Source organism: Meriones unguiculatus, chromosome 9 (genome assembly GCF_030254825.1).
Source record: "Meriones unguiculatus strain TT.TT164.6M chromosome 9, Bangor_MerUng_6.1, whole genome shotgun sequence".
Lineage (NCBI taxonomy): Eukaryota > Metazoa > Chordata > Mammalia > Rodentia > Muridae > Meriones > Meriones unguiculatus.
This window is the reverse complement of record NC_083357.1, coordinates 63,968,535-63,995,774: the sequence shown is the minus strand read 5'-3', so window position 1 is coordinate 63,995,774 and position 27,240 is coordinate 63,968,535. Positions and strand designations below refer to the sequence as shown.

Here is a 27,240-nt window from a genome sequence, read left to right as displayed (position 1 = left end):
TACCGGCTTATGCCAGTAATCCCGGCACTTGGGAGGCTGAGGCAGGATACAGAGAAAGTGCGTGGAGGACAGAGACATTTTACAAAGCGCAGAAGGTATTTGCAAAAATGAAGAACCGAAATATTAACAAAGTATGTCCTCTCGCCAGATGGGGTTGTGTACAAGACTGTCTTAGTTCGAGGCCATCCAGGCCTACATAGTGAGCTTCTGTCTCAAACGAATAAACGTATCCATTAATTACATTGCAGTTACTTAGAAATATCTCAAAATGAAAAGATGGTGATACCGCTCTGTCCCCCCATTGAACAAATTCTATAAAAAGACCATAAAATATTTAACAGGTGCTAGCCAGGCAGTGGTGGTGCACACCTTTAATCCCAGCACTTAGGAGCAGAAGCAGGTGGATCTCTGTGAGTCTGAGGCCAGGCTAGTTTACACAAGGAGTTGAGGACAGCCAAGGCTAGACAGACTCTCTCTCTCTCTCTCTCTCTCTCTCTCTCTCTATATATATATATATATATATATATATATATATATATATACACACACACACATATATATAACAGACTAGAGAGATGGCTCAGAAGTCAAGAGGGTTTGTAGCTCTTGCAAAGGACTCATGTTCCGTTCCTAGTACCCACATTGAACAGCTTTCAACCCATCTCTATCTCCAGTTCAGGGTATCTGGAACTCTCTTCTGGCCTCTGCAGGCACTGTACTCATGTGCATTTGCCTGTCCACATAGATATACACAAATAAACAAAACCAACAAGAATTTAAAAATATATACATATGTATAAAATGTACCCACATATATTCGATTATATACACACATATAATAGAGAATCTGGGGGCTGTTGCTCAGTAATAGAGTACTTACCTAGCATGTGTGATGCCCTAGGTTCCGTCCCTAGTATTGCTAAAATTAAAAGTGAGATTTAAAAAAAAAAAAAAAAACAAAACACCTGATATTTTAGCCAGGCGCGGTAATCCTGTAATCCCAGCTCTTGGGGAGGCAGGGAGTTATGACTTTGGAGGCCAGCCTGGTGTACAAAGCAAGTCCAGGACAGCCAAGGACTCTATCTCAAAAACAAACCAACCAACCAACCAACCAAACAAAAAAATCCCAGCAAAAACCAAAAAAACCCAAAACAAACAAAACCCCCTGTTACTTTGTATAGTTCTATACTTAAATATATACATGAGAGACAGATAACGAAGACCAGGGTTGAGATGTAGCTCGGTGTGGTGAAATCCTAGGTCTTATACCCAGCATTAAAAAAATAAAAAAACAAGGAACAATCCTGAAGAAGCTAGAAATGAACTAGAGTGTTCATTATAAGCCAGATGAAAGGAAAGACAGACGAAAACTGAGAACGGGAGTTAGCACAGTGAAGATGAAGAAGACAGAAAGAGCCATTTTTTTTCCACAAAAATCAACAAAATAGCTAAACTTAAGGAAAATATGAAGAGACATAATGATTCAGAACAGAAATGAAACCATAACCATAAAGTATTAATATTTTAAAACAGGAAAAGGAAACTGATGAATTTATTCCTTTCCATTTGGAAACCTGTGTAAATGGAGAAACAAACTCTGAATGATTAAAACTGATCCCAGAGGAAATTAGAAATTCTGAGGGGTCCACCAGCCATTAAAGAAATACATTCTGTGGGCAGGCTTCCTTTCAGTACCCAGGTCCCTTCCCCTGGCAAGCCTCTCCATGTCGCCTCCAGCTTCAGGTGACTCTGAAGGAATGTTTGTACTGAATCCTGACTGAGCTAATCTGGTTGGTTAATAGCATTATTGCCTGTCTTTTGCCCTGCATGTGATATCACGCCATTATTTCTACCACTGTTCCTCTGTGTGCTGATATCATGTCCTTATGGCTGCTTCCAGGGTCCTTCATTTGCATATGTGGGTGGATGGGTGGGTGCCACGCATGCTTGTGTGTATCAGAGGACAGCTTGCAGGAGCAGCAGGCTCTCTCCTTCCTCCTGTTGGCTCCGAGGATTGAACTCGGGTCCTCTGGCTTGCTGTCAAGCACACTTCCCCGCAGGGCCATCTCACCAACCCTGCCCTTATAGTTTGTCCTCCTCTGTTTCTAAATCTATCTTTTGTTCCTGATGCCAATAGCAAATGCCACTGGTACTCTATGTGTTGGGGTAGGTGGTAGGTGTGGTCTCTGCCTCTCTTCCTTTCTAAAAAGTTTACCTTGACTTGTTATCATCGTGTGCGCGCCATATGTGTCGGGGCACTCATGCCACAGCGCACCTGTGGGGTCCAGAGGACAGCTCTGTGCAGTCGCTTGTCTGTTTCCATCATGCGTTCCAGGGACTGTCAGGTTGTCAGGCTTGTGTGGGACTCACTTTACCCCATGGAGACATCTCAGTGGCTCCTGCCTCACCTCTGACTCTTTAATGCATGTCCATGCCCATGGCTGGGTATGGGTGCTTTTCCTACCTCAAGACGCCCAGCTTAGGAACATCCAACCTGCCCACTCTAGAGAAACAGCCCAGCCCTCCTGATGCAGAGAAAGTGGCTGGGCCAACTTTCCTTATTGAACAGAAATTTCTAAATTGAGCTAAATTTCTAAAATATGTCCATTGGAATATGTTTTATTAGCCTGGTGGTGGTGGTGTACACCTTTAATCCCAGCACTGGGGAGGCAGAGGCAGGCAGACCACTGTGAGTTGGAGGTCAGCCTGGTCTATGGAGTGAGTTCCAGGGGAGCCAGAGCTACACAGAGAAACCCTGTCTTAAAAAAAAAAAAAGAATACATTTCATTTTATTTTGAGAAATTTGTTTTTATTTTATGTGTATGGGTACTTGGCCTGCATTTTTGTGTGTACACCGATGTGTGTACAGGGACCTCCAAGGCCAGAAGAGAGCATCAGACCCCCTGGAACCGAAGTTCACAAGAGGTTGGGAGCCACCATATGGGTGCTGAAAACCAAACCTGGGTCCTCTATAAGACTAGCCAGCCCTCTCAACTGTTGAGCCATCTCTTCAGTCCCTGGAGTACATTTTAGATTGTGCCATCAATAACTCTGAAGCATAAAAGAACTTGTGGAGAAGCCCAAACTCCAGGATTCACCGGTCTGGTTCCACTGACCTTCTTTTGCTCAATAACAATATAAAATGGATTCCTGTGACAACTGTTTGTTCAAGGAAGCTCTTCTTTTGGTAGTTAAGTTTGCTGGGAAAGACCTATGGAGACTGGGAGAGACCTGCCCTGGGCGGACTGTATGGAGGAGGAGCAGGTCTGGGCAGGGCTGGGTAGGGGAGCGTCTTCCCTTCCTGTGGTGCCTGTCACAGCCTAGCCCAGCACATCCGGTGTACAGTTCTTAGCCACTGTCCCCCCTCCCCCTTGGTAGTGTTCTTTTTAAGGGAGGTGGGCTGACTGGGGAAAGCCTCAGCTGCTGTTGGGAAAAGCCCATGCAACTAATGGGCAGCCCCAGCTGGTGTACTGAAAGCAGGACGGAAACCCTACACCTTTCCTTCCAGGGACATCGATGCCAGTTTGTGCTCCTGGAGTCCCACTCATCTTTATGACGATGTCCATCTGGGATGTCAAGGAGCACTTGGGCACAGAGAGGAGAAGTGTCACAGAGGTCTGGACCAGGACAACTTCTTCTTCTCTCTCTTTCTGTCTTGTGTGTGAGCGCGCATGCTCGTGTGCGAGTGTGCGCGTGCATCTGCGTGTACACACAAGCCTACCATGTCACACACAACTTGCAGGAGTTGGCTCTTTCCTTCCACCATGTGCATTCCTGGCATTGAACCCAGATGGTCAGGCTCATTGGCAAATGTCTTCTGCCATCTCTCTAGGCCCGGGGTAGGTATTCAGAGCAACCAGCGACTCTGCCGGCAGAGCCCGGTTGACAGTACTCGTTCCTGTCGGATCCCCTTTCTTCACTTCTGTTTCAGGCTCTATCCCTTCCCAGCACCAGCTTCTGGCCCTCCTGCCTTGCCCAGGCTCACAGGGCTGACTTGGACACAGCTTAGACTCCTTGCCTTTCCTCCCTTTGGACAACATCCATCCAGATGATTAGGTCTAAGAAGATCGTGGGTGGTGGGGCAGAGGGATGAGCACACGCCAGAAAGAAATGAATGGCTTTTCTGAGTAGAACTTAAATGATATGGAGCCCACAGGGACGCTGCTAACACCTTCCAGTCTTTCTTAGGGTGGAGGGGACAGAGCAGCTTTTAAAACTAGGGTAACAAGGACTGCAGAACCCTGGGAGCAAGACTAGGTACTCAGCAAGACAGGTACTCAGCTGCTGGTCTCGGCCACTTGTCTAGCAAACCATGGGATGTCCAGAAGCTCGGCTGAACACCACAGACAATTGATAAAACTGATAACAGACTTGCCTTTAGTTTGGGAAGCAGAAGCCAGCGGATGCATAAGCCGGAGTAGCTGATACGGTTGTGGACGTCAGATGACACCGATGATCTGAAGCATGCAGGGGGCTGATGGCCTGGCCTGCAGTTTGCACGTGGGACTGTAAAGGAACGTGATCTCCAGCAATGGTTCAGGAATCCTGGATTGTTCCATCCTTAAGAGTGGAGGTGAGGCGTGAGGCGAGAGCCCCTCCTGGGAGGATTTTGCTCAAATGATGGGAGCAGAGCCCTGGGGCCCTCACCCCTGGACTGGTCACAGTGTGTCTAGCACTGTATGAAATGCTCTCCCAGTGCACTCCAGAGAGGCGAAGCAACTCTAAAGGCCTCCCAAGAGGCAATTTCTGTGTATAGATCTACACAGAAAAGCTGACTCCAGCTCCAAATGCAGGAGTTCATCTTTAGGTCATTTCACCCTTGGCAGAACACAGGCTGGAGAACTGATCTGGGCTCGTGCTTTCCCGAGCAAGTGAGTTGGGCGTTTGCATCTGGTCCTGTGCATTTAATAGGAAAATCAATGATGGGTGGACCAGGCTCTGTCTTGTCCCTGGAGACACCTCCCAAGTACTTACTCTAGTCCTGTGCTCTCAGGTTTTCTTGCTTACAGAAGTTCAAGGCCTTTGGCTTTAGGTTTGTTTGTTTGTTTGTTTTATTTTTTGGTCTATTTATTTATTAATTTATTATTTATTTATTTTGTTTTTTTTTTTTAAGACAAGAGTTTCTCTGTGTAGCTTTGGCTGTCCTGGAACTCACTGTGTAGACCAGGCTGGCCTCGAACTCAGAGATCTGTCTGCCTCTGCCTTCTAATCTGCTGGGATTAGAGGTGTGCGCCATCCTCCACATTTCCCTCCCAGGCTTGAAGGTTTATTTTTAAGTGTGTGTGAATATCATGTGTCTGCTGGTACCCTAAGAAGCCAGAAGGACATGCTAGATCCCTTGAAGTTGGAGTCACGGATACTTATGAGCCACCAGACGTAGGTGCTGGAAACGGAACTCTGGTCCTCTGGAAGATCAGCAAATGTTCTTAACCTCCGAGCCATCTCTCCAGCCCCTGGAGTTTGATTTGTTTTTGTTTTTTTAGTAACAGAGCTCCTTCAAACAATCATTCAGACATGTGAGAAGCAGAAAACAACTCAGGATTTCATTAACTCAGATTTATTTCATAACTTCACAGTGATAACATTCAACTTTTAGCCTGTTGTTAAGTGACAATGGTGAGGCCGTTCCCAGGAACACAAAGCCACATGAAGTCAGGATACAACAATGATAATCACATCACTGTGGTTGGATGGTGTTACGAAATATATTTCAGAAAGAGAAATCATCACAGATGAAGACCTTTAAAAAAATCCTTTTTTTTTTTTTTTTTTTTTTTTTTTACAACTTCTTAGTCTTCAGTTAAACTAACCCACGACCTGGAAGGATAGGTTACCATTCCAAAGTCTAGTAACAGTCACCAACACCTTCTGGAATACTTTTCACAGACTCGGAAGACAGCTAGTGTACAGTGATTTCCACAAAGAGCTAAACGCTTCCTGACTTCAGGAGCATCATGACTACAATGGAACTCTGTTACATCTTTACCTGTTTCCACACAACTAGAACAGTCAGGAGAGCATGCATCGAACTGACAACAACTAGCACAAAAACACCAGGGACTTTGAGAGGTTTCAAAGCTCCAAACGTCACTTGAATCGCTAAAGAGGTACTGTGTCATCTGACCATAATGGCAGCACCCCCTTTTTTTATGAAGAAGCTGACGTTCAGAGAAACTAAGCCACTCACTTAGGGTACACAGGGATCTACCACAAGGCTGTACATTAACTGTGCCTGAGCTTTGCCTGGCATGTTACCAAGTGCTGCTTGTTTCTGAAGTCCTAGTGCACTTGACCTGGCACACACACTCACAAGACACTACTGCTTTTCAAGTCTACACACAATTACAGGGTGTTTGGAATATGTACACCAATGCCAGCGAGGAGTTTTGTTCCATAGCAAATGGGTCAGTCTGGAAACAGGAGCTGAGCACTGCTAGGCTGAGACTTGGTCACCAGAACACTTGAGACTACCTGTGCGTGTTTAAGAAGTTTAAAATGCTTAAAAATCAGGTCTCTAGAGAACTAAGAAAACACATTTGAATGACGTATGTAGAGTGGAGGGTGGGTCCCTAAAGTCTTGTTCTGGGCTTCTGTCTGGGGGCCTTTTGGCATTGAGACCATTTAACTCAGTCAACCTTGTTCGTTCTCTTTGTGAAGCAAATGGTAAGCACCGCCCCCACACATGCATGCAAGCCTACAAAGAGTAGATTGCTGAATGCATTAAGTGGGATATATGCGTTTCACATGTTTTGTTTTGTTTTCTAATGAGGTCAGTTCACTCTTTTATGGTGTGAGTAGATGTTGGACTGCTTTGTGTGGTTTTAAAAAAGAATATATTTATTTGTGTGTGTGTGTGTGTGTGTGTGTGTGTGTGTGATGACATCTTGCAGGAGCTGGTTCTCTCTTTCAACCATGTGGGTTCCAGAAATCAAATCTACCTGGAAGAGGGAGAGAGAGAAGAGGAAGAAAAAAAAAAAAAGACAATTTTGTTGTTGTTGTTGTTAGGTAGAGCTTTAGCAAGGAGCCCCAGGGAAAGAGTGAAAAAGCCCAAAGTACTAGAGAATGTGTACTCAGGCTTGGGCTAGCAGCCAAAAGAAAAAGCGAAAATTACAACTTATGGTGACTCTGTAGTGACTATATAGATAACAGGGATTCTGAGATGGAAAAGTACGTGATCTCGTTAAGGGGATAATTATTCCTCCCATTTCCTTAGCATGGAGTTAGGTGAGTCTGCCTTCCTGATGGGCAGTACATTAGCCAAGCGATGGACCTGCCCAACTGGATTAACGCTTGTGTTTTGGTTAGCTTGGAATGTTAGGTATCCACCTAGGCAAGAGGTAGATTTCATTCTTCTGTTTCCTCCTAAAGAGCCTCAGAAAAGCCCTGATCAAGGCTACTATCAAGTCCCTTCTCTGATGAGGTAACTCTAAAAATCATTATGGGGATGGGCTAAAATTGGGGGACAGAAGACAAGCCATTTCACCATGAAAATCTATAGATCTAATTCTAAGGCTATCCACAAAGGGATTAGTGTCCGGCTGACGTTCCAGTCCCACCCTCAAGGGTAACCAAGAGAACTAGGGACACTCTTGCAATGCCCCTAGACTGCCTAACCATTTTCTTTCTAAATGTTTATTTATTTATTTTTAATTTTATGTGTGTGGTCTGCATGTGTGCACCACAAACATGTGTGCACTGTTCAAAGAGGCCAGAAGAAGTCTTTGGATCCCCTGAAACTGGAGTTATAGATGGCTGTGAACTACCATGTGGGTGCTGGGATCTGAGCTCCTCTGCAAGAATAGCAAGTGCATTTAACGGCTGAGCGTCACTCCAGCACCTGCCTAGCCATTTCCAATCTCCTGTTCACATTACTACCCTCTCTGAAGGGGCTGGCAAGCTGACTAACCGAGCTGCCTGGCTGACCCTGGTGTGCTTAAAGGAAACTAAAGTAAGGAGTTTTAGGAGCTTAGTCTTGTATTTGTTAACAATATACCTAGAGTCCACCAAACTTCAGGCTTCTTTCTTTCTTTCTTTCTTTCTTTCTTTCTTTCTTTCTTTCTTTCTTTCTTTCTTTCTTTCTCAGAAAGAAAAATCAAGCCAGGCATGGTGGCATATACCTTTAATCCCAGAGCTTGGGAAGGAAAGGATCTCTGTGAATTCAAGGCCAGCCTGCTCTATGGAGCGAGTCCAGGACAGCCAGGACAGAGAAACCCTGTCTCAAAAAACAAAACAAAACAAAAAAACAGAAACAAATATCAAGATGGAGCTCTGCTGGTGGCACATTCCTTTAATCCCAGGACTCTGAAACTGGGAGACTGAATCAGGAAGAGTTCAAGCTCAAGGCCATCCTGGGATATAAGTTGAGACCCCATCAAATGCTTGACTTCAGTCCTGCGTATTAAAGAAGAGTCCACTGTAATGGGCTTAGCCTGGTCAAGCATTGTCCAATGGGTCAAGGATGCCCACCAGGGCACGTAAGGAGTGGAGGTGTCCCTCTGATGTTCCCTACATTTTCTTAGCGGCCATAGCCCTGCCTTTCCCCTGGCTCCTCCCTGCTCTCATGTTCAAAGTAGGCCTCTTCTTCCTCTTCCTCACGTATCACCTTCATCAGCTCCAGAAAGGTGGGGAGCGAGCCCTGATCCTTCAGCTCCCGGAGCCGGCACCACAGGACATTGGTAAGGTTGGCCCCAGCCATGACCTGCTCCAGGCGGACCTGGTCAGCGATGTTCTGGGGGATGGCCCGTTTGTCCACAGCTCTCCGGAGCAGAGTTTCCAGACGAAGCACATAGGCTGAGATCTTCTCCCCTTCCTGCTGATAGGTCTTTAGGTACCTTACCTGGGAGGTCCTACGGCTCTCCAGGCTCCCAAACACCTGCTTGAAGGCCTCCAGACACTCCTCCACGCTGATGGAAGGGTTGTCTGCCTGCACAATGTGCATGAGATCCAGGGCAGGGCCACGGAGGCTCTCCATCACCCACTTTTTCTTCTCTGCCTCGGGAATGGGCCACTCCTTGGCTATCTCAGTGGCCTGTTCCAACCAGACCTCAAAGGGCTCCTCGTCTGGGGTAGCTGCTGTACTCCCAGAGAATACTCTCAGCTTGGAGTACCTCACAGGCAGCAGAGGCCTTGGGGCATGAACCATTGCCTGCCCCACCAAGTGGGCCAGTAGCTCAGGGGACGTGGAGGGCGCGGCAGCTGGAGACACGCCCTCACGCTTAAGGACTCGGAACATCCCTGCGACTGTCTGTCCTTCTTTTTCTAGAAAGAGGTTCAGTCTTTGGAGAAACTCGGTGTCCTGATTGGGGGTCTTAAAGATCACTTTCCAGACCCCCCCTTTCGCCCGCACCTCACTGGGGACCACAGACATATCCGTGCCCTCCAGGAGTTCTAGTAAGACAGCACTGGTGTTGTCTTGCTTCTGGAAGATCTTGCCTAGTAGCCGGTAGCGGCCCACACACTTGAGCGCCTCCTGGAGGACTGCCTGGATCTCAGGCTCGCCACAGTCCGCTGGTATGCCAATCACCATCAAGGACTTCCGGTCATCCACACTCACGATCTTGCACCACTCTTCCAGCAGTGCCACCGCCATCTTCCCAGGATTTGCTTTTTGCACGTAGTCCCAGCCCGGCTCGCTCCCCAAGCAGCTCAAAACCTTGTGGACCAAATGCCTTGTCCCTTTACCCAGTAGCAAGAGCCAGGCAACTTCCGGTCTGTCTTCAGACCCGCAGCAAGGCTGATGGGGTAGGGCAGGATGGGTGGGGCGGGCTGCAGTTACCAGCCTTGCGGCTCTGCGGAGTGCTTGCTGCTGTTTCTGAGGGCAGTCGGTCGCTGGGTGGCACTGACCCTTAATCACCGTGAGACCCTGGGAACAACTGCTTTCCCCACCATCTCCTGGTTTCTGTCGCTTCACCTCTCTCTCGTCAGTGAGGAGGAGGCTTCCACTCTAGCATCCAAAACTCTGCGGAGTCGCATAGAAAGACGATGAGGACTCCTAGGGAAACAGAGGCTCGTTTTTGCTACACAACCCTCTACTTCCCAGGATGCACCCACACTCCAGTTTGGGAGGGAACGAGGAGGGGTGGACCGAGGGCTCTGACTCCCCCTGTACCTGTTTCTACCCAACTCCGGCGAACCCTCTTCTTTGCTTCACTGTACTGGCTAGAATCCAGTCTTTCCACCCCAAAGCCCCATCAGACCTTCACCATTCAAAGGATGAATCAGGAGATGGAGTGAAATACCTGTTTATGTGTTCCAGAACGTTCCTCCAGAATCAAGGAGCCACGCATTCAGCTTCCCGCTCAGGAGGAGTTCACCACCTCTAGACGATAGTGTGTGTGTGTGTGTTAACCTCAGCCAAGTCGAGCTGTCCCGCTGCACACAAACGTGGGAAACATGTTTTAACATCGAGGGGTAAAGCCTAATGCGCTTATTAAAAACATTAACAGCTGAGTAAAGGATGAAGAACAAATGACGCTCCTGCCGGAGCATCCTAAACAAGATAGAGTTGTTATACTCCATTGAAGAAAACCCCCACCTAGTTCGCAGGGTACCCTCCAGTTTGCAGGGTGCTTGCCCAGCATACGTGTAGGAAGCCTGGAGTTCAGTTTCTAGCACCACATAAACTGGGAATGGGGTCATCCCAGCAGGGAGATGTGGGCAGGAGGATCAGGGATCTAGCATCATTCTTGGCCACACAGGGAGTTTACACAAGAACCATCTTTAAAAACAGATCCCGACTGGGCTGTGTGCGGTGGCTCTTCCGGGGTTTGTGAAGGCGAGGCGGGAGGAGAGCAAGTTTGAAGTCAACCTGGGCCATGTCGAGAAATCTTGTCTCAAAAGAAGAAGATGGTGTAAACAAGACTAAACAGAATTATCCAAACATTTAAAAATAACTTAAAGATCGGGTGTAACAGAGAAAAATCAAGCCTCGGAAAAACGAGTGCCCTTTGGAGTTAAAAATCAGTCCTCTCTTGTGTCTAGCCAGGCTTTTCAAGGTTCTCACATGGTAAGCTACCAAACCAACTCTTCCTGTGGTGCTTTGACTAAAATGGGGCCCCAGAAGTACATGTATTCAAATGCTTGGTCCTCGGTAGTCGGTGGAACTTTTGGGAAGGATTTTGAAGGAGGTGTGTCACTGGGGGTGGGCTTTGACGTTTCAAAAGCCCCACACCATTCCCACTGCCAATCACTGTGCTGGCGGATCAGATGTAAGCTCTCCGATAACTGCTCCAGCACTGTCTGTCTGTCTGTCTGCTGCTATGCTGCCAGCCATGATGGTCATAGACTCACTCTTTGAAAGTGTCAGCCCCTACGAAACACTCTCTTTTATAAGTTGCCTTGGTCACAGTGCTTTGTCACAGAAATAGAAATGTAACTAAGACATTTAAATTTGACACTGTCGTTTAAATTTGACTGGGCCATGGAGAAAAAGGTGAAAAGCACTATGTCCTCCCAACAGCTTGATCTGCAGAGCTGGAAAGACCTCAGAATGTAAAAGGGCGTGGTCCCGGTGACAGTGTGGTCACTTAGACAGGTGGCTGCCTTCAGAGAAGCACCTTAGGCAGCTCCTAAATTGGCTGAACATCACGGCGTGCTGCGTGTGCAAACTAAGATAGCCACGACACCCCCAGACCATCCGTTCTTTTGGGGCCACTGTGGTATGCCAACTTAAATGTTACCATTTGGTGCTTGGCTGTGCCTTTCGGGGGGGGGGTTGTTAGGGTGTCACAACCATTTTCACTTTGGCCTGAACCTGTCCCACCAGGCTGGCCACAAGGATGACAGCAGCTGCCGAGGGAGCAGCTCCAGTCTTCCTAGAAGGTGCTGAAGGCTGTTTAGAGGAATCCCTGGAAGGGCTAGGAATTTACCTCGTTGGTAGACTGCTTGTCATCATGCATGGACCTTTGACTTAGATCCCCAGCACCACATATGCCAACCCGAGTGGCACATGCCCATGATCCCAGCACTTGAGAGGATCAGAAGTTCAACTCCCCTGGCTACATAGGGAGTTTGAGGTCAGCCTGGGGTTACATTCAAGACCTTGTCTCCAAAAGCATGAGAGCAAACAAAAAGGCACTGGATGCCCGGGTCTGCAGAAAAAATGTCATGCTAAAACCTGCTAGCCTTTGAGACCTTTCCCTCAGGGCTCACTGACGATTCCAGCGGAAGCCTTATATTAAAATGCCAAGCACAGCTGGTGCTGGTGTCCACAGGCCCTCCTCTCACGGTGGTGTGTGTGTGTGTGTGTGTGTGTGTTTGTGTGTGTGAGACCCTGTCCATCAAGCTCTCTCCGGCAGCTGCGGGTTTGGTATCAGCATGCGATCCTTCCCTAAGCAAAGGCTTACAATGGGACTGATTTCTTGGTCACACCGCCCTGTGAGAACACGCTGCAGTAAACTGCCTCCAGTAGACCAAGCCCATCCTCCTCGTGAGCATGCTCAGATCTCCCTCCAGAGCCCCGAAAGGGTGGGCAACACTTCTGCAGTATTCAGCCACCCTGGAAAACCAGGACGGACTTCAGTCTACCCAAGGCAAGGCCAAGGGGTGTGAACAAACAAGGAAGGACCCAAGATTGGAGCGCTGGCTGGAGAAGCCTCCAACCTGGTAGTCGTGGCTGGACCCGGTATGCGCACACACAGACACACACACTCCCAATCCCCACCGCCTTTGGCTGCGCACAATACCCAGCATGTAATCCTCCCCTAAACCGCGATCTATCTCACGCAAACCTCTGCCGCCCTGGAGAAGGAGCATCTGGCGACCGCGGGCCTCTGGCGCAGTGTGTGACAGGGGCGGGCGCGGGGGTGGGGGGGGAGCTAGGCGGGGCGCCTTGAGAGCCAGAGGAGTCTGGAGTGTGCTTCAGTCTGCTTAGCCCCCAACCATTCTGGGTGGTGGTGGGGGACGGTCATCAGTGTGGGGGGAGGGAGCGGGGAGGGGAGAGACCAAATCAAGACCCTCCCGGCCTCTCCTGCAGGGCATGGCACCTTCAGATAACGGTGGGGGTCCCCTATCTCTTGGCCGAGCCGCGATCCGCAGCCTGCATCCTTTGCTGCGCCCCCAGGCTGTCAGCTTTCTCCGGGTCATGCCTTCCGTTTGCTACGCCCCTCTGCCTTTTCGCCCCTCCATAGCGGCTGCAAGCAGGGAGAGCAGTCCGCGCCCCCGGCCCTCAGGTCGATTGGTGTCCGTTACTTGGGTGTCCCCGACCAGCCCTCGTCTTTTCCAGGGTCGTCCCTCCCCCAGCGTCCTAGCATCCGAGCGCCCCCAGGCTTATGACCTTTGGCTCCCCCAACCCACGGCCCTCATCCAGGGACAGGGGAGCTCCGGGGCCACCTTAGCAATGCAGCGAGGCAGGGAGAGGGAGGGGCTCGGGGCTCGGCTCTGAGCCCACGGGTCCTCGCCCAGCCGTAGCCGTCCGACACTCACCCCGGCGCGGAGAGCGCTCCGCTGGGCGGCCGCCGCGCGTCCATTAAACGGGTGGAGTGGCCGCTTCACTTCCGGAGCGCGGGCTCCCGGCGCCCCTCACCACCCCCCCTCCTGTCCTCCCTTTCCCCGTCTGGTCTTTCTGGGTCCCCACCCCTCCCAGTCCCCTCCCTTCCGATCGCGCGTTCCGCCCGCCCCGCCCCGCCTCCCCCCACCCCACCCGCTCTGCCGGGAACTAGGCATCCTCTGCCGCAGCAGCGACCGCCCGCCCAGATCCAACTTTGCCGCTAGCTCGGAGGTGGCGTGGCGGCGTCGGGGGGCGTGGGCAGGGAGGGAGAGAAGCAGGGTCAGGAGGAGGGACCGCGAGGGGTGGGTCGCCGGCTCGCCAAGCCCTCCATCCTTTCTGTGCACCTTGCAGTCGGCAGGGAGCGGCAGCCGCGGCGGCGACCGTGAGGGGCTAGCGCACACCCTAGCCAGGGAGACTTAGGGAAGCCCCGGACAGACGGACGGACGGACGGAGAGGACCTTCCCCAGCGCCCTCCCAACCCTACCCCAGCAAGCCATGGCCGAGAGAAAGCAATCGGGGAAGGCGGCAGAGGACGAAGAGGTCCCTGCCTTTTTTAAGAACCTGGGCTCGGGCAGTCCCAAGCCCCGGCAGAAATTCTGTGGCATGTTCTGCCCGGTGGAGGGGTCCTCGGAGAACAAGACCATCGATTTCGACTCGCTCTCGGTGGGCCGGGGCTCGGGGCAGGTGGTGGCCCAGCAGCGGGATGTCGCCCACTTGGGCCCCAACCCGCACGGGCAGAGCCGGCGTGCCAGCGGGGAGCCATCTGTTGAATCGGGCCGGAAGGTGGAGATCCGGAGGGCCTCGGGCAAGGAAGCCCTGCAGAACATCTACGATCAGGTTGGTAGGGGGTGGGGGTGGGGGGCGGGTGGGGACGGAGCGAGGGGCTGACCCCTGGAATCTCGCGGGTGTGTGTGTGTGTGTCGCGGGGAGCGAGCATCCCCGCGTGGCGGCCGGCACGAGGAGCTGGGAGCTCTGCCCCCAGCATCTGCACGCGCGCCGCCGCGCCCTGCCCGCCCCTTTCCGAGAGCAGGGTGCGGCGAGGCGCGGGTTCGCCGGTGGGCGTCGGATCGCCCACAAAGGCTGCCCTCGCCTCTTTGCGCCTGGGAGGTGGGGGGACTCGCGCGTCAGGCAGCAGCTGGTCCCCGGGCTGGAGGCGGCGAGTGGCGATTGGGGTGGACCGCTGGGTCGTTCTTAAATCCTCCCGGGCGGCATCCGATTGCAGCTGTGGCTCGGGGCCCCACCCTTTTTTTTTTTTTTTTCCTCTAATGCGGCTCAAAGAGCGCAGTGGAGGGCTGCAGTGGAGGCCAGAGGGCTTCCCTGGCAGGGTCTGGACGGGAAGGGGCCCACCCGGCTCCTCGGGGTGGCGAGGTCTCCTGGGCGCGCTCCGCACCAGGGTCCCGAGCTCGGAGGTCAGGACCACGGCCAGCGCCCGGAGCCTCTGACGGTTGCTTGGGACTCTGTCCGCAGCCAGTGAAGAGTCGGGGAGGCTGTGATGTCACCGAGGAAAGCTAGATAGCCCAAGTGGAGAACAAAGTTCTGCTAAGTGTCTGCAAGGGCTTCCTAGAGCGTTTCCCCCCCAGGACTGTTTGGAAGGTACTTTGGGAATGGGGCGAGACTGCGTGGATTTATATTTAAAGAGCCGAAAAGAAAAGGAAAAAAAAAAAAAAAAGGTGGGAGGGGAAGACTCGCATTTGAAGACAAGACTCCCTGGCTGTGTCGATGTCGAAACAAAGAAGGCTGGCTTGGTTATCCTCAGCCATGGAAACTGTTTGACATGGACCAGTAATTCCCAGCAGTGCACATTTCAAATTCCGTGGTCTTTTCACACACATTTCCCTCCTCCGTTTCAGGGTGACGTTTATGCTCCTGTAATATTTTTTTTCACAGCTTTAATGTCTCAGCTGATCACTTACAGTGTACACTTCTTAATACTCGATTGCTGCTCCTCTCCCGTGCTCGTGATGAAGATAAGAAACCAATCTGTGAATGACTGTATCTTGAATCCCGTGTGTGTGCCTTCCCTTCTAGGGCAGGAGGAAGGTTAGTAGCCCTGAAGGTGCTTCCTTTCAGACAGCCACTGGAGAAGTTGGGGGTGGTTTGCACATGCTCACTGGGGGCTTTCCCAGCATTCAGCTGTGCGCTACAGAGAAACCTCTGAGAACAGCTCTGGGGCAGTGATTGGGGCACAGCCTCCCCTTTGCCTGGCACAGCAGAGTGTTCTAGCATTTGACTTTCCTAGGATCATTTCCAGCCATAGGGGTGGTGGTGATGTTTCCTTTCTTTTTTGAAAGGTGAAGGGAGTAATCACTTAATTTCCACCCTGTTCTCTCCACCTTACAGGTTGAGGTGGGGTTTCCCATGTGAACCAGAGCTCATCCAGCTTCCGTCAGGGACCCCTGTGTCCACTTTCTGTATGCTAGGGTTATAGAAAGAGATCACACCTACCCATCCTCTGATTTTTACGTTATATTTTAGTAAGGGGCAACTGGGATCTAAATCCAAAAAAAGCTTGTTTTATTCTAGGTGGTCAGTTGAAGTGAAAATTTCTTCTATCTTTTTTTCTTTCTTTCTTTTTTTTTTGAGATATAATCTCACTCTGTAGTCTAGGTTGGACTTGAACTCATGACAATCCCAGTGCCTCCTGGGTGCTCAGATTACAGATGTGAGCCACCATGACCACCATCTTACTCACTCTGTCTGTCTATCTATCTATCTATTATCTACCTACCTACCATCTATGTATCTTTTCTTTTCTTTTGTGATGCTGGGGCCCAAACCCAGGGACCATGTGTGCCAAGCACACTGAGCCACACCCCTAACCCAAATGTCTCAGTATTGTTCTGGGTAAGTATAAAATGAGTCTTTGTGGCTGTACGTTGGTGAAACATGACCTAACCCTGAACTTGAGTGAACGCTCTCAAGTCAGGCATGATGTATGCTTCATCCCAACAGACTGAAGGGGACAGAACTACACACGGAGGATCCACGAGAGAGCATGTAAAAGTGGCAGATGAGGTGACCTCTGCATAACAATGGCAGCATATTAATATTTGAGTCTGAAAGGCCGCTTCCCTGGCTGGCTGATCAGGAGTGATTGTTGGAACATACCTCAAATTTAACAGGAACTCTAAATTGTACATCTAGGGCACACAGGGTGGGGGGAGGAGAATTTGAAGACAAAAGCACTAGGCTAAATCCATAGGTAGTTTTAACCCCTGCAAACCCATCTCTGCCTCCACTTCCTGGTTCTAGAGGTCAATTCTGGCTCAGCCTTTCTGCAGCCCTCCCTGGTTCACTTATCACAAAGAGGCGTTCCTGTGGGATTTTGTCATCCATAACTAGGGACATTTACTCGGCTTGATGCTTATAGGATATGAATATTTCATGTTTCACAAGAGGGTGTGCATATATGTATAATGATGGTGGCTTCTGAAAGCGCACTCAGCTCGCCAGTTTGATAGAATTAGTAATCATTTGCTTATTTTGACCCATGAGCAGGGTGTCTTCAGACTTTTGAGGCATTTTTTAAAAAGCCCTGGCCCAGAGAAGTGTGGATGGAGTGGGTCAAGCTCCCTTCTCCTCCCTTGAATCTGTGTTTGTAGGAAAGCTTGAGAATGGTCAGAGTTGCTGGGCATGGTGACACCACCTTTCATCCAGTCCTGTGGAGGCAGAGGCTGGTGGTGAGTTTTAAGCCAGCCAGGACTGCATGATGAGATCCAGTGTCTGAAAAAAAAAAAAAGTGTGTGTCTCACCTACTATACCGTAAGTCCCACTGTTTTAGGAAAGCCAAGAAAGGATCAGAACAGATTCCTCAGCCATGTTGCCTATGGGAGACGAGAGGGGCTTGTGGATACACTCCCAGGGACTATGCGGTGGGCTGGACAGACTGAGCAAGTCACAGCCAGAAAGCATAAGGAGAGGTTTGCCCCAGGCTTTCAGGATCTCAGGCTTTCAGGATTGGGTGAAGAGAAAGAGCCAGCAGAGCGGTTAGGAATGAGGAAAGCTTCTGTCGTTCCCCTTTGTTCTGGCCAGAGGCCACTTCTGGGCTGCAATGAAGTGATACTGATTCACCTGTGAAGGACCTGAACCTTTTGGGATACAGAATAGAAAGATGGCTGTTTTGGTATATTTGTCAGCCTCACATCACTAACATACTTATGAAATAAATAAAGTTAGAACTGTTTAGTTTCATGGTTCTGGAAGTTCAGGTCCAAGATCAGGTTGCTTTATGGGTTTGGCAATAAAGAAAGAATGAGACATGGGCAGGGGAGAGAGGGTGGAAGGAATTATCCCCCTTTTTTGAGCACACCCACAATGACATTGGGAGTTCCCATCAAACACACACCTCTTCAAGGTCTGTAGTTCCTCTCTGGGGAGCCAGACTTCACATACAAACCTTTGGAGGACGTCCAGTATTTAACTATGGTAGTTGACCTGCTTGTCAGTGAACATGGGCCTCTGAGCTCCTTTCTCCTGGAATCCCTCGCTTCCATTGGAGATATGGTTAGGTCAGAAACATCCTGTCATCTCGGGATACTGTATCCCAAACCCTTTTCAAGGAACCTTTAGGCCCAGTTAGCTATGAACACTCCGTGCAAACTACCAAGCTGGAGAGGTGACTGTCCCCTGGTCCAAGGACAGGTGCCGGTGAGTGGGCTCTGTAGAGCTCTGCTGAGCTTGGAGCCATCATGCTGTGGCTTAAAAGTGTCCTCTCAGATATTTGCTGGAGATTTAATTCTCAGTGTAGCACCATGTTGGGAAGCAAGGCCAGTGGGAGCACCCTGCTTTTATGTTGTCAACCCTGATAATACAAGGGCCCGAGACGCTTGAGTTATGTACCTCTTCCTCTTTGCTCATGTGGTGCTTTCTGCCATGTCACATGAATGACCAAGGCTCAGGGTGTGTGAGCTCCATCTTAGACAGCCAGCCTCTAGGTCCAAACACCAAATGTAATTCTCACTCAGGACTGGGGACAGAGCTCGGTCAGTAGAGTTCTTACTGCAGAAGAATGAGGACCTGAGTTGATCCTTAGCACCCACATAAAAAACTGGGTGTGGGCTGGGCATGGTGGCACATACCCAGAATCCCAGTACTTGGGAGACAGAGGCAAGCAGATCTCTGTGGTTTCGAGGCCAGCCTCATCTAGGCAATACGTTTCAGATCAACCATGGCTATACAGTGTTGGTGTGCGTGTATAATCTCGGAGCTGGGGGAGACAGTTTGGAAAATCCCTGTGACTCCTGGCCAGCCACCCTCATCTAAACAGGAAGCCCTAGGGACCAGTAAGATTCTTTGTCTCAAAAGAACAATATGAATGCTTCCTGGAGGGATACTTGGGGTCAACCTCTGGCTTCCACAGACATGTGCATACATGTACAGCCACACATACATGATCATGTTCGCCTGTCTTTACACATGCGCGTAAATAAATCCATAATCGAATAAAAGAACAAGGAAAAATGTCCTTGTCATGAGGACCCCCAACTCAGATGTTCTGTTACAGTAGCATAGGATGGATCGAGACAAACGCCATACCTATATGATGCTTTTTAATATCCCCATTTGTTCTGCATCCCCTCTCCCCAAGCTGACTGTCTCTCAGCCCTGGGTCCTAGTGTTCCACAAGAGCATCCCTACCCCATCCTCTCCACCTCCCTTTCCCATAAAGAACACCATTTTCTCAGTTCCTTCTTCCCCTCTTTGTTCCCCCCATTTCCATTCAACATCCCCAGATCTTAGCTACAGAGAAATCCTAGTGGTTAAGTTGTCTACCCCTGTGTAAATGGCTGATACCCGAGCTATCCCTTGAAAGTCTTGTGTGATAGCAGATGTGTGGTAGAGGTTTGGCTGGGAGCCTAGAGCCAGGACAGTAACCTGAAACTCTTAGTGGCCCTCCTGCCTCAGCCTCCCCAGTGCTGGGATTGAGAACGTGTCACCACTTTGAGTTTTTTTTTTTTTTTTTTTTTTTGTGTGTGTGTGTGTGTGTGTGTGTGGGTTCTGTGAGTCAGCTTGCAAAGTAAGCAGTTAACCAACTGAGATATCTTTTTTTCATCATTATTAAGGCTGAATAGTAGTTTTATAAGTCTTTAAATTACAACAAATCATTAATAACTTAAAAATCTTGCTCAGCTAGTAGATGTGCAATTAGCCACTTAATTGCAGGAGGAAGAGGTGAAAGATCATGCTTAGATGAAATAAGATTTCCCCAGCCTGTTGTCCATGGCCTAAGTTGAAGGAGAACCTGACAGCTCTGGCTATCTCTCCCCAGCAGGTCAAGAGGAAGGTGATCGCCATTGATCTACCACCGGCGAGACCTGCCCCTTAGCCATTTGAAAGTTGCACTGTTCCGACTCCATGCCATAGAAATCAAGGCTGGCCTGAGCCGTTGTATCCCTGACAACATCAGGGCAGCTGTTCTTAGGTGTCCATTGGTACAACAGTACCTTTTTTTAAGGGAGGGAGAGTCAGAGCTGACCTTTGTTTGAACATTGCCTGTGCTGTCTTTACCTTGAAGGTTAGAGCTCAGATGAGACTCAGTCATTTAAGCAGTGAAGAAAGGACTCCACCCCGGACCTCAGGTGGCAGTCCTGTGAGGAAGGTGGAGACCTCTTCTCTTGGTCCCATTCTAGCCCTAGCTGGCACATGCCTGCATCCCTAGCACTTGGGAAGTGGAGGCAGGAGAATGAGGAGTTCAAGGTCAGCCTTGGCCATGTAGTCAGTATGGGTCTAACCTGAAATTATGAGACCCTGTTTCAAGCCAGCGAGATGTCTCACTGGGCAAAGGCACTTGCTGTTTGAGCCTGACAAACCAAGTTCAATCCTTAGAAGCACACGGTGGAAGAAGAAAACCAGCTCCTGCAACTTGTCCTCTGACTTCCATGTCGCTATGGTTTACACACCTGCTCATACACAGAATAAATAAATAAATAAATAAATAAACAAGATAGATAAATAAATGTAATTAAAAGGTTTTAAAAAGAGACCCTATCTTAAACAAACCCTGCCTCAATGACTCATGACATCAATATATTCCAAAACCAGGAATGTGCTCCAAATAGGGAAATACATAAATTCTGAAAGAAAGAAAGAAAGAAAGAAAGAAAGAAAGAAAGAAACAAACAACCCTTCCTCCCCCCCCCCAGCCCAGCCCATTATTACAAACCACGGCCCGGCTCTCTCGACTGTGGCTTTCCACTCTGGAGTCTCCCTTGCAGCGTGCGCAGCGGCATCACTTTGGAACCTTCCCTTTGATCGATGTGTGGTCACCCTGCTTAAAACGAGAAAGGGCAGGTTCACCGCTGCCTACTCACCTGTCGGCTGAAGCCGTTAATCTGGGAAGCGCACGGACAGAGCTTAGGATGCGGCTGTTCTAACCTGCCCTGTGCTTCTTCCAACACCTTCTGCAGTGGTGCGTCGGTGCTTCGAGAACTTCAGGGCGTGGTTTAGTTCTCTTGGCAGAGTCCCTTGTATCCCACTGAGCATCATGGCTCTGTGGCGCAGGCCTAGGGGCAGGGCCTCACGTTTCATTTTATTAATCCCACACTGCCTTTATGAAACACGTGCTCCTGTGGCCCTTATTTTGCGGCAGAAGTATCTGAAGTTAAAAAGCAACTTCCTAACAGAGTGAAAAGGGTGGGATCCGAGCCCAGAAATAGGAAAACGGGAACTTCTTAATCACTAAGGTGGACTGAGTTGCTCCCAGTCCCCAGCTCTTTGAGACAGGGTCTCACGATGTGGCCCTAGCTGGCCTGGAATTCACTCTGTAGACTAGGCTACCCTTGAGTTCCTGGTGATCCTCCTGCCTCAGTGACCTAAATGCTGGCGTAAAAGTGTATACTATTACACCTGGCTCTGAGCCACTTTTTGTCTTCTTTATGTCATGGTCGTCTCCTCCTCCTCCTTCTTTTAAAAGATTTACTTATTTATTATGTATAGTGTTCTTCCTGCATGTATACCTGCACACCAGAAGAGGGCATCAGATTTCATTATAGATGGTTGTGAGCCACCATGTGGTTGCTGGGAACTGAACTCAGGACCTTTGGAAAAGCAGCCAGTGCTCTTAAACTCCGAGCCATCTCTCTAGCCCCCATCTTCTTCATTTCTTAGCCATCTCCAAAACAATTATTGCAAACATATTGTGAGTGACTATATTTTTTCTTTTTTACTATTCACTCTTCAATGTCATTTATCAAATGGACTATTGATTTGTCTTTGTGAATGTGCCCATAACGGATGACTTTCTGTCCACTTATTTTTAAACACAAGAAATGTCTTCAACTGCCACTGGGACACAGGCCAAGCCTGAACAGCACGAATGACACCTCTCTCTAAGACTGTGCTGACAGTGTACTTTCTCTAGTTGCTGTCAATCATTGTCGCAGGTGGCTGGGACTGCTGTAAGAGATTAGCATAGACGAGGCTTCTAGAACACCAACTTTTGGAGTCCTTGACCAAGATGCTTGCAGACCCTGGGGAGAGCTGCTTCATATTCCTCACGTGGGCGAGCAGCCTCTCTGTTTGTTAGAGAGACACCAATCTCACTGGGCAGTTCTACCATTATGACCCGACGTTCTCCAGAAGTCTCACCTTGTGATGCAATCCTGTTGGGGCTTAGGGTTTAACGTATGCATTGTTGAGGGACACAAGCGTTGTAGCCCACAGCAGTCATGGCTGATCTGTGAGCAGAGAGGGAGTTGTTGTAAAAGGAGTGATGGGTGGGTTAGTTAACAGACCCTTGAGTTGTTTGCAGCAGTGAGAGGCTTGGTGACACAGGCCAGCAGCTGAACACAGGGAGAGAACCTGACCTTGAAGGGTCAGAGTGTGGCCTTGAGGGGGAAAGATCCTGGCCATGAAGAGCCAAAGCCTGACCTTGAGGGGACAGAACTGTGCCTTGAAGGTGCTTCTGGATTGTTTGTTTGTTTGTTTGTTTTAGAGTACACACGGCACATATGGGCTAGAATTCCCAGAGAACTGGGAGTAGTGAGAAGGCTATGTGAGGGGACAGGAAACCTTCTGCCATCCTGGCTCTGCCACCTCAGGGCTCTGGGGCCCACAGTTATGACCTTGAACTGCCCTCGAGTGGGCCTGTATCTCTAAGGCTTCTTATCTATCCGCACTAAGGGATTGGAAAGAAAGTCCTGCTATCCCTGCCGTCCTTTATAGCAGAAAAGTTGCATTTTTACTATTCAGTGCATGCCACCATAACTGCCTAACTCCAAACACTCTCATCACCCTCAAACTAAACCCTGTGCCCAGTGAGTAGGTACTGCCATTGGATCCTCTGCCAGCCGTGTGTCTGTTTTTATGTCTCTGTGGATTAGCCTGTTCTGAATGTTTCGTGTCCAGAGTCAAACAGTGAGTGGCTGTTTGTTTCTCCCTTCTCATAATGAGTTCACATTTTAGTGTGTGTGTGTGTGGGGGGGGCTTTATTCCTTTTGCTGGCTCTATAATATGCCTTATTTTGCATGCTTTTTCCATTTGTCCCTTAATGGGCATTGGGTTCATTTTACCTCTTGGCAATTCTGAATAAACTGGTGATTCACATTCTTCTTTCACATTCTCCATTTTCTTGGATTCTACCGAGGAGTGGGATTCCTGGGCTCTGTGCTAATTCTCAGTTCAGTTACTTTGGGAACAGTCATGCTCCTTTGCATCTTACGTCTGCCCAAGTGTGAGAGTCCCCATTTCTGCATAGTCTCTCCAACACTGGTTATCACTCTCTTTCTGTGGAATCTCTTGGTGGTTTTTTTTTTTTTAACCCCGTTCCCAATAACATACTGTTGTGCTTGCTGGGTGTTCATGTATCTGTCTAAAGATCTCTGACTGTTTTCAAGTTTGATTCCTTGTCTTGCTGTTGAGTGATAAGAACTCTATATATTCTGGATCCTGTCTCTTTATTGGGTAGAAAAGGTTGTTGTTTAGCGTTAGTTCTGGGCATTAAATTGAGGATTTTGTGTACGACAGACAAGCTCTCCATCCCTCAGCTGTCCCTTCAACCCTGGGATATGGTTTCTGGCAACATTTGCTTCCTTTTCTGGGTTGTTGTGAACCTTTCCAAAGATTTATTTTTATTCATGTGCATACGTGTGTCTACATCTCTCTGGGTGTATGTACGACGTGTTCAGGTGACCTTAGAAGGCCGGGAGGGATATCAGATCTCCTGGGACTGGAATTACAGCTGGTGGTTATGAGTTGCCCAACATGCTGGGAACCAAACTTTGGTCCTCCGGAAGAGCATCAGCGCCATCTTAACTTCTGAGCCATCTCTCCAGACCCAATTTTTAACCTTTTTAAACAGTGCTCTTGGAGACACAGAAGTTTTTAATTTTAATGAAGTCCAATTTATCTCTCTTTCGTTGCTTCTGGTTTTGCTGCACTATCCCTTGCTGTCTTTAGGACTACAGAACTGCCTGAAAATTTATCCTGGAGCTCCGGGGAGTCCCTCCTGCAATCACAGTCAAATCACTAAGTCCTTAGGGAGCTTTGAAATTCATTTATAATAGCTGGGTGTCCCCAGTGTTGTGTTTTTTGCTCTAAATAATGAATGAGCCTTCCACCTTCTAGCCCTGTTCATATAAAGAAGACTCCTTCATTATCCCTTCACGTATGCATATCTAATTACATAACACTTAGAAAATATTTAATACACACCAATAGAGTCAATAAAATCGAAACTTTAATGAGTGTTCATAAACTGTATACTTAATAATATGGAAAAATTGCTTCCCAAACAACTTTGGAATGCACTGAAGAAGGCAGTGATTAACAAGAGGAATTTAAAACTATTCAATTTGGAAAACTGCGTTCAATGATTTTTTTTTTTTAAATTGGAGTAAAACAGACAATACACGAAAGTCAGTGCCTTAATGATGTAAGCGTGCAGTGATAAGTATAAGCATACATTTGTTCATTCACCATAATTCTTGTAGGTTACAGATCTGCAGCTGTCCCCACGAAGCAGTTCTTGGGCACAGCCCCACCCCAGAATTTGGCAGCCCTAGCATCTTTCTTGGTTTCCACGAATCTCAGCACCTCGGGTGTGTCCTAACAGGAAGCTGCAGTGTTCTATCCCTGTCACTGGCGGCCTTCAGTCACTATGATGGTCTCAAGGCACACCTGTGTGACAGCACGGACAGAACCGCCTTCTTATTGACCAACTACTGTCTCATTGCTAAGACTATGTTGTGGGGCTGGGATCAAAGCCAGAGCCTTGCACGTGCTAGGTAAGCATCGCCCCCAGCCACCACCCATGTCTTGTTTTTCCATTCATCCACCTGTAGACAGGATGAGTAATAATTTTTGATGAATGGAGTATCAAACATGTCTCTTTGATCTTTGTTCTGAATATCTACACAGAGGCCGAACTGCTGGGACATTTGATAACCCTGCTTTACTTAAAATTTGTATTACCTGTTTGTAAGACATGGTCTCATAGAGTCCATAATGAGTGTTGAACTCCCCATGTAGCTGAAGATGGCCTTGAACCTTGGGACCCTCCTCAGGACCCTACATCCTGAGTGCTGCAATTACAGGGATGTGCGACCACATCCAGTATTATGCATAGCTGGGAACTGAACCCAAGACTTTGTGCGTGTTAGGCAAACAACTGTGCCATGTCCCCAGCCCTGTTTTTAACTTTTAAAAGATTTATTATTATTATTGTTATTATTATTATTAGAATAAACCCATTTGATCTGTATGGGTGTTTTGCTTGCCTGTATGTCTGTGCACTATGCATATGCCTGTCACCTTTGGAGGCCAGAAGAGGGTGTCTGATCCCTTGGTATTAGACTTATAGATGGTTGTAAGCTACCACTTGGGTACTGGGAATTGAATCCAGGTCCCTTGGAAGAGCAATCAGTGCTCTTAAAGGTCAAACCATCTCTCCAGGCCTTTATTATTTTTTAGTTGTACATCTGCGTGTTTCTGTATGTGGGTATGTGCGAGTGAGGGCATCACCCAAAGAAACCAGTGACAACGGATCTTCCTAGAACTCTAGTTTAAGGTGGAGCCCCTCAATATAGGTGCTAGGAACCAAATTTACGTCCTCTGCAAGAGCAGTAGATGTTGAGTCATCTATATAGCCCCTGTTTTTAGCTTTTTGAGAGACTACCAAGTAGTTTCCACAGTAGGTATGCTGTACTATCTTAGCAGCAGGGTAAAGGGCTCCTATTTCTCCACTTATGACTTTTTAAAATCTCCTCTGTCCCTCCATCCCTCTATCTTTCCCTCCCTTTTCTTCTTCCTCTCTCCCCTGTTCTTCTTTCTCCTCATTTGAAGTGAAGTCTCACCATGTTGTTAATTCTGGCCCCAAACTCTTGGGCCCAGGTGATCCTCCTACCTCAGCCTTCCCGGTGGGTGAGAGTACAGAGGTGTTCAACTATACCGGGCTGATTTGGTTTTCGTTTTGATGGTAGCCATCCCCATGGGTATGAGGTGGTACCTCCTTGTGGTTCTGATCTGCATCTCCCTAATGACATGGCTGGCGGTGTCGTCGTCGTGTCTTCAGCTGCTCCCTGGCATGTTTTATCCATGTTTATCCATGTTTTCTAGAGAAATGCATCTTCACTCCCTTGACTGTTTTTTGAGTTGGATTGAACGAGCTACTGTGCCGTAGAAGTGTGCCCGTGTGCTTTTAGCAACCACTGAACAAACACATGGTTTGCAAACATTTTCGCCTTTTCTATAGCTTTCCATGTCACTGTGTGGATTGAGTACTTTGGTGAAAGGAAGTTTTAAAGTCAAGTTTGGTCTTGGGAAGCTACATGACAAGAGGACCTTAGATGACCCTGATAAGTGTGATGGTTGGTGTTGAATGCCAACTTACCGTAGCCTAGAATCTCCTGGAAGAGAGTCTTAGCGAAGAATTCTCTAGATGAGGTTGGCCTGTGAGCATGTCTTTGGGGGAGTGTCATGATTGTCAATTGATGTCAGAAGAACTGCCCCATTATAGGTGGAACCATGCCCTTTTCAGAGGGGTTCCCTTCCTCTCTTGCTCTCCCTCTCCCTCCAAGGTCTCAAGTAGCTTAGGCTGGCTTTGAACTAGCTGTTTAGTTGAAGGTGAGCCCGAACTTCTGATCTCACTTCTTCTGATTCCCCAGGGCATCGCCACGCCTAACTTGTAGTTTTCATCTCAGTATAGAGTTAAAACCAGGATCGGCATGGTACATTCTGTTCTTTAGTGTTTTATCTGTTTCTGTCTTAGAACAATCTTTTGTGCCTTTCACTGTGAGTCATTGTCCATCCCTGTCCCCTTCCCCTTCATGCCCATCTCCCTTTAAGGCGCACATGAGATTTCCAGGCAGGAAATGCTTTACCCCCTGACCTTGAGCTTGTCCTTCTGCAGAGAACTCCACCCTCACTGCACAGTCCCTCCCACTGAGGAGCGATTGCAGCATAATACTAGCAAATATGTCTTCACAATGGCATTTCTTACCATACCTTCTAATTTGTCTGTGGCATTTTTAGTTACATCCTAGTCAGGTATAGTCTGAAGTTATTAATTAATTAATCCCTGAATGAAATTATGCAGGTTTAGAACCTCCGAGGGCAACATGGAAACAGTTCAAGGCTTTTCAGGTTGTCTTAGTTTGGGTTTTTATTGCTGCAACAAAACACCGTGACCAAAAAGCAAGTCGGAGAGGAAAGGGTTTATTGGGCTTACATGTCCACACTGTAGTACATCCCTGAAGGAAGCCAAGGCAGGAACCTGGAGGCAGGAGCCGATGCAGACAGAGGCCATGGAGGGATGCTGC

The 27,240-nt window shown here is 48.6% G+C and overlaps 2 protein-coding genes across 4 annotated transcripts in view; one reads left to right on the top strand and one right to left on the bottom strand.

The window, feature by feature from the left end:
• Positions 1–5,541: 5,541 nt before the first annotated feature.
• Positions 5,542–13,754, bottom strand: Pnma2 (PNMA family member 2). 3 transcript variants are annotated; one of them, XM_021654797.2, is made up of 3 exons: positions 13,423–13,754; positions 10,239–10,371; positions 5,542–9,991 (listed from the first exon to the last, which is right to left on the bottom strand). In XM_021654797.2, the coding sequence occupies exon 3, from the start codon at positions 9,587–9,589 to the stop codon at positions 8,516–8,518; it is 1,074 nt and encodes a 357-aa protein (XP_021510472.1). In that variant the 5' UTR covers positions 9,590–9,991; positions 10,239–10,371; positions 13,423–13,754; the 3' UTR covers positions 5,542–8,515. The 3 variants fall into 3 exon arrangements, with proteins under 3 accessions (XP_021510472.1, XP_021510479.1, XP_060247349.1); XM_021654804.2 differs by having other exon boundaries at positions 5,542–9,958; XM_060391366.1 differs by lacking the exon at positions 13,423–13,754 and adding an exon at positions 12,729–12,749.
• An 82-nt stretch (positions 13,755–13,836) lies between these two features.
• Positions 13,837–27,240, top strand: part of Dpysl2 (dihydropyrimidinase like 2) — a 99,885-nt gene continuing 86,481 nt past the window's right edge. The window contains exon 1 of the mRNA XM_021654679.2: positions 13,837–14,323. Within this exon, the coding sequence (XP_021510354.1) occupies positions 13,982–14,323 (342 nt within the window). The 5' untranslated portion in view covers positions 13,837–13,981. The remainder of the gene's footprint in view (positions 14,324–27,240) is intronic.

What these genes read in the sequence shown, in the direction of transcription:
- Pnma2 (XM_021654797.2), bottom strand. Translation starts at nt 9,589, where the DNA reads ATGGCGGTGGCACTGCTGGAAGAGTGGTGCAAGATCGTGAGTGTGGAT.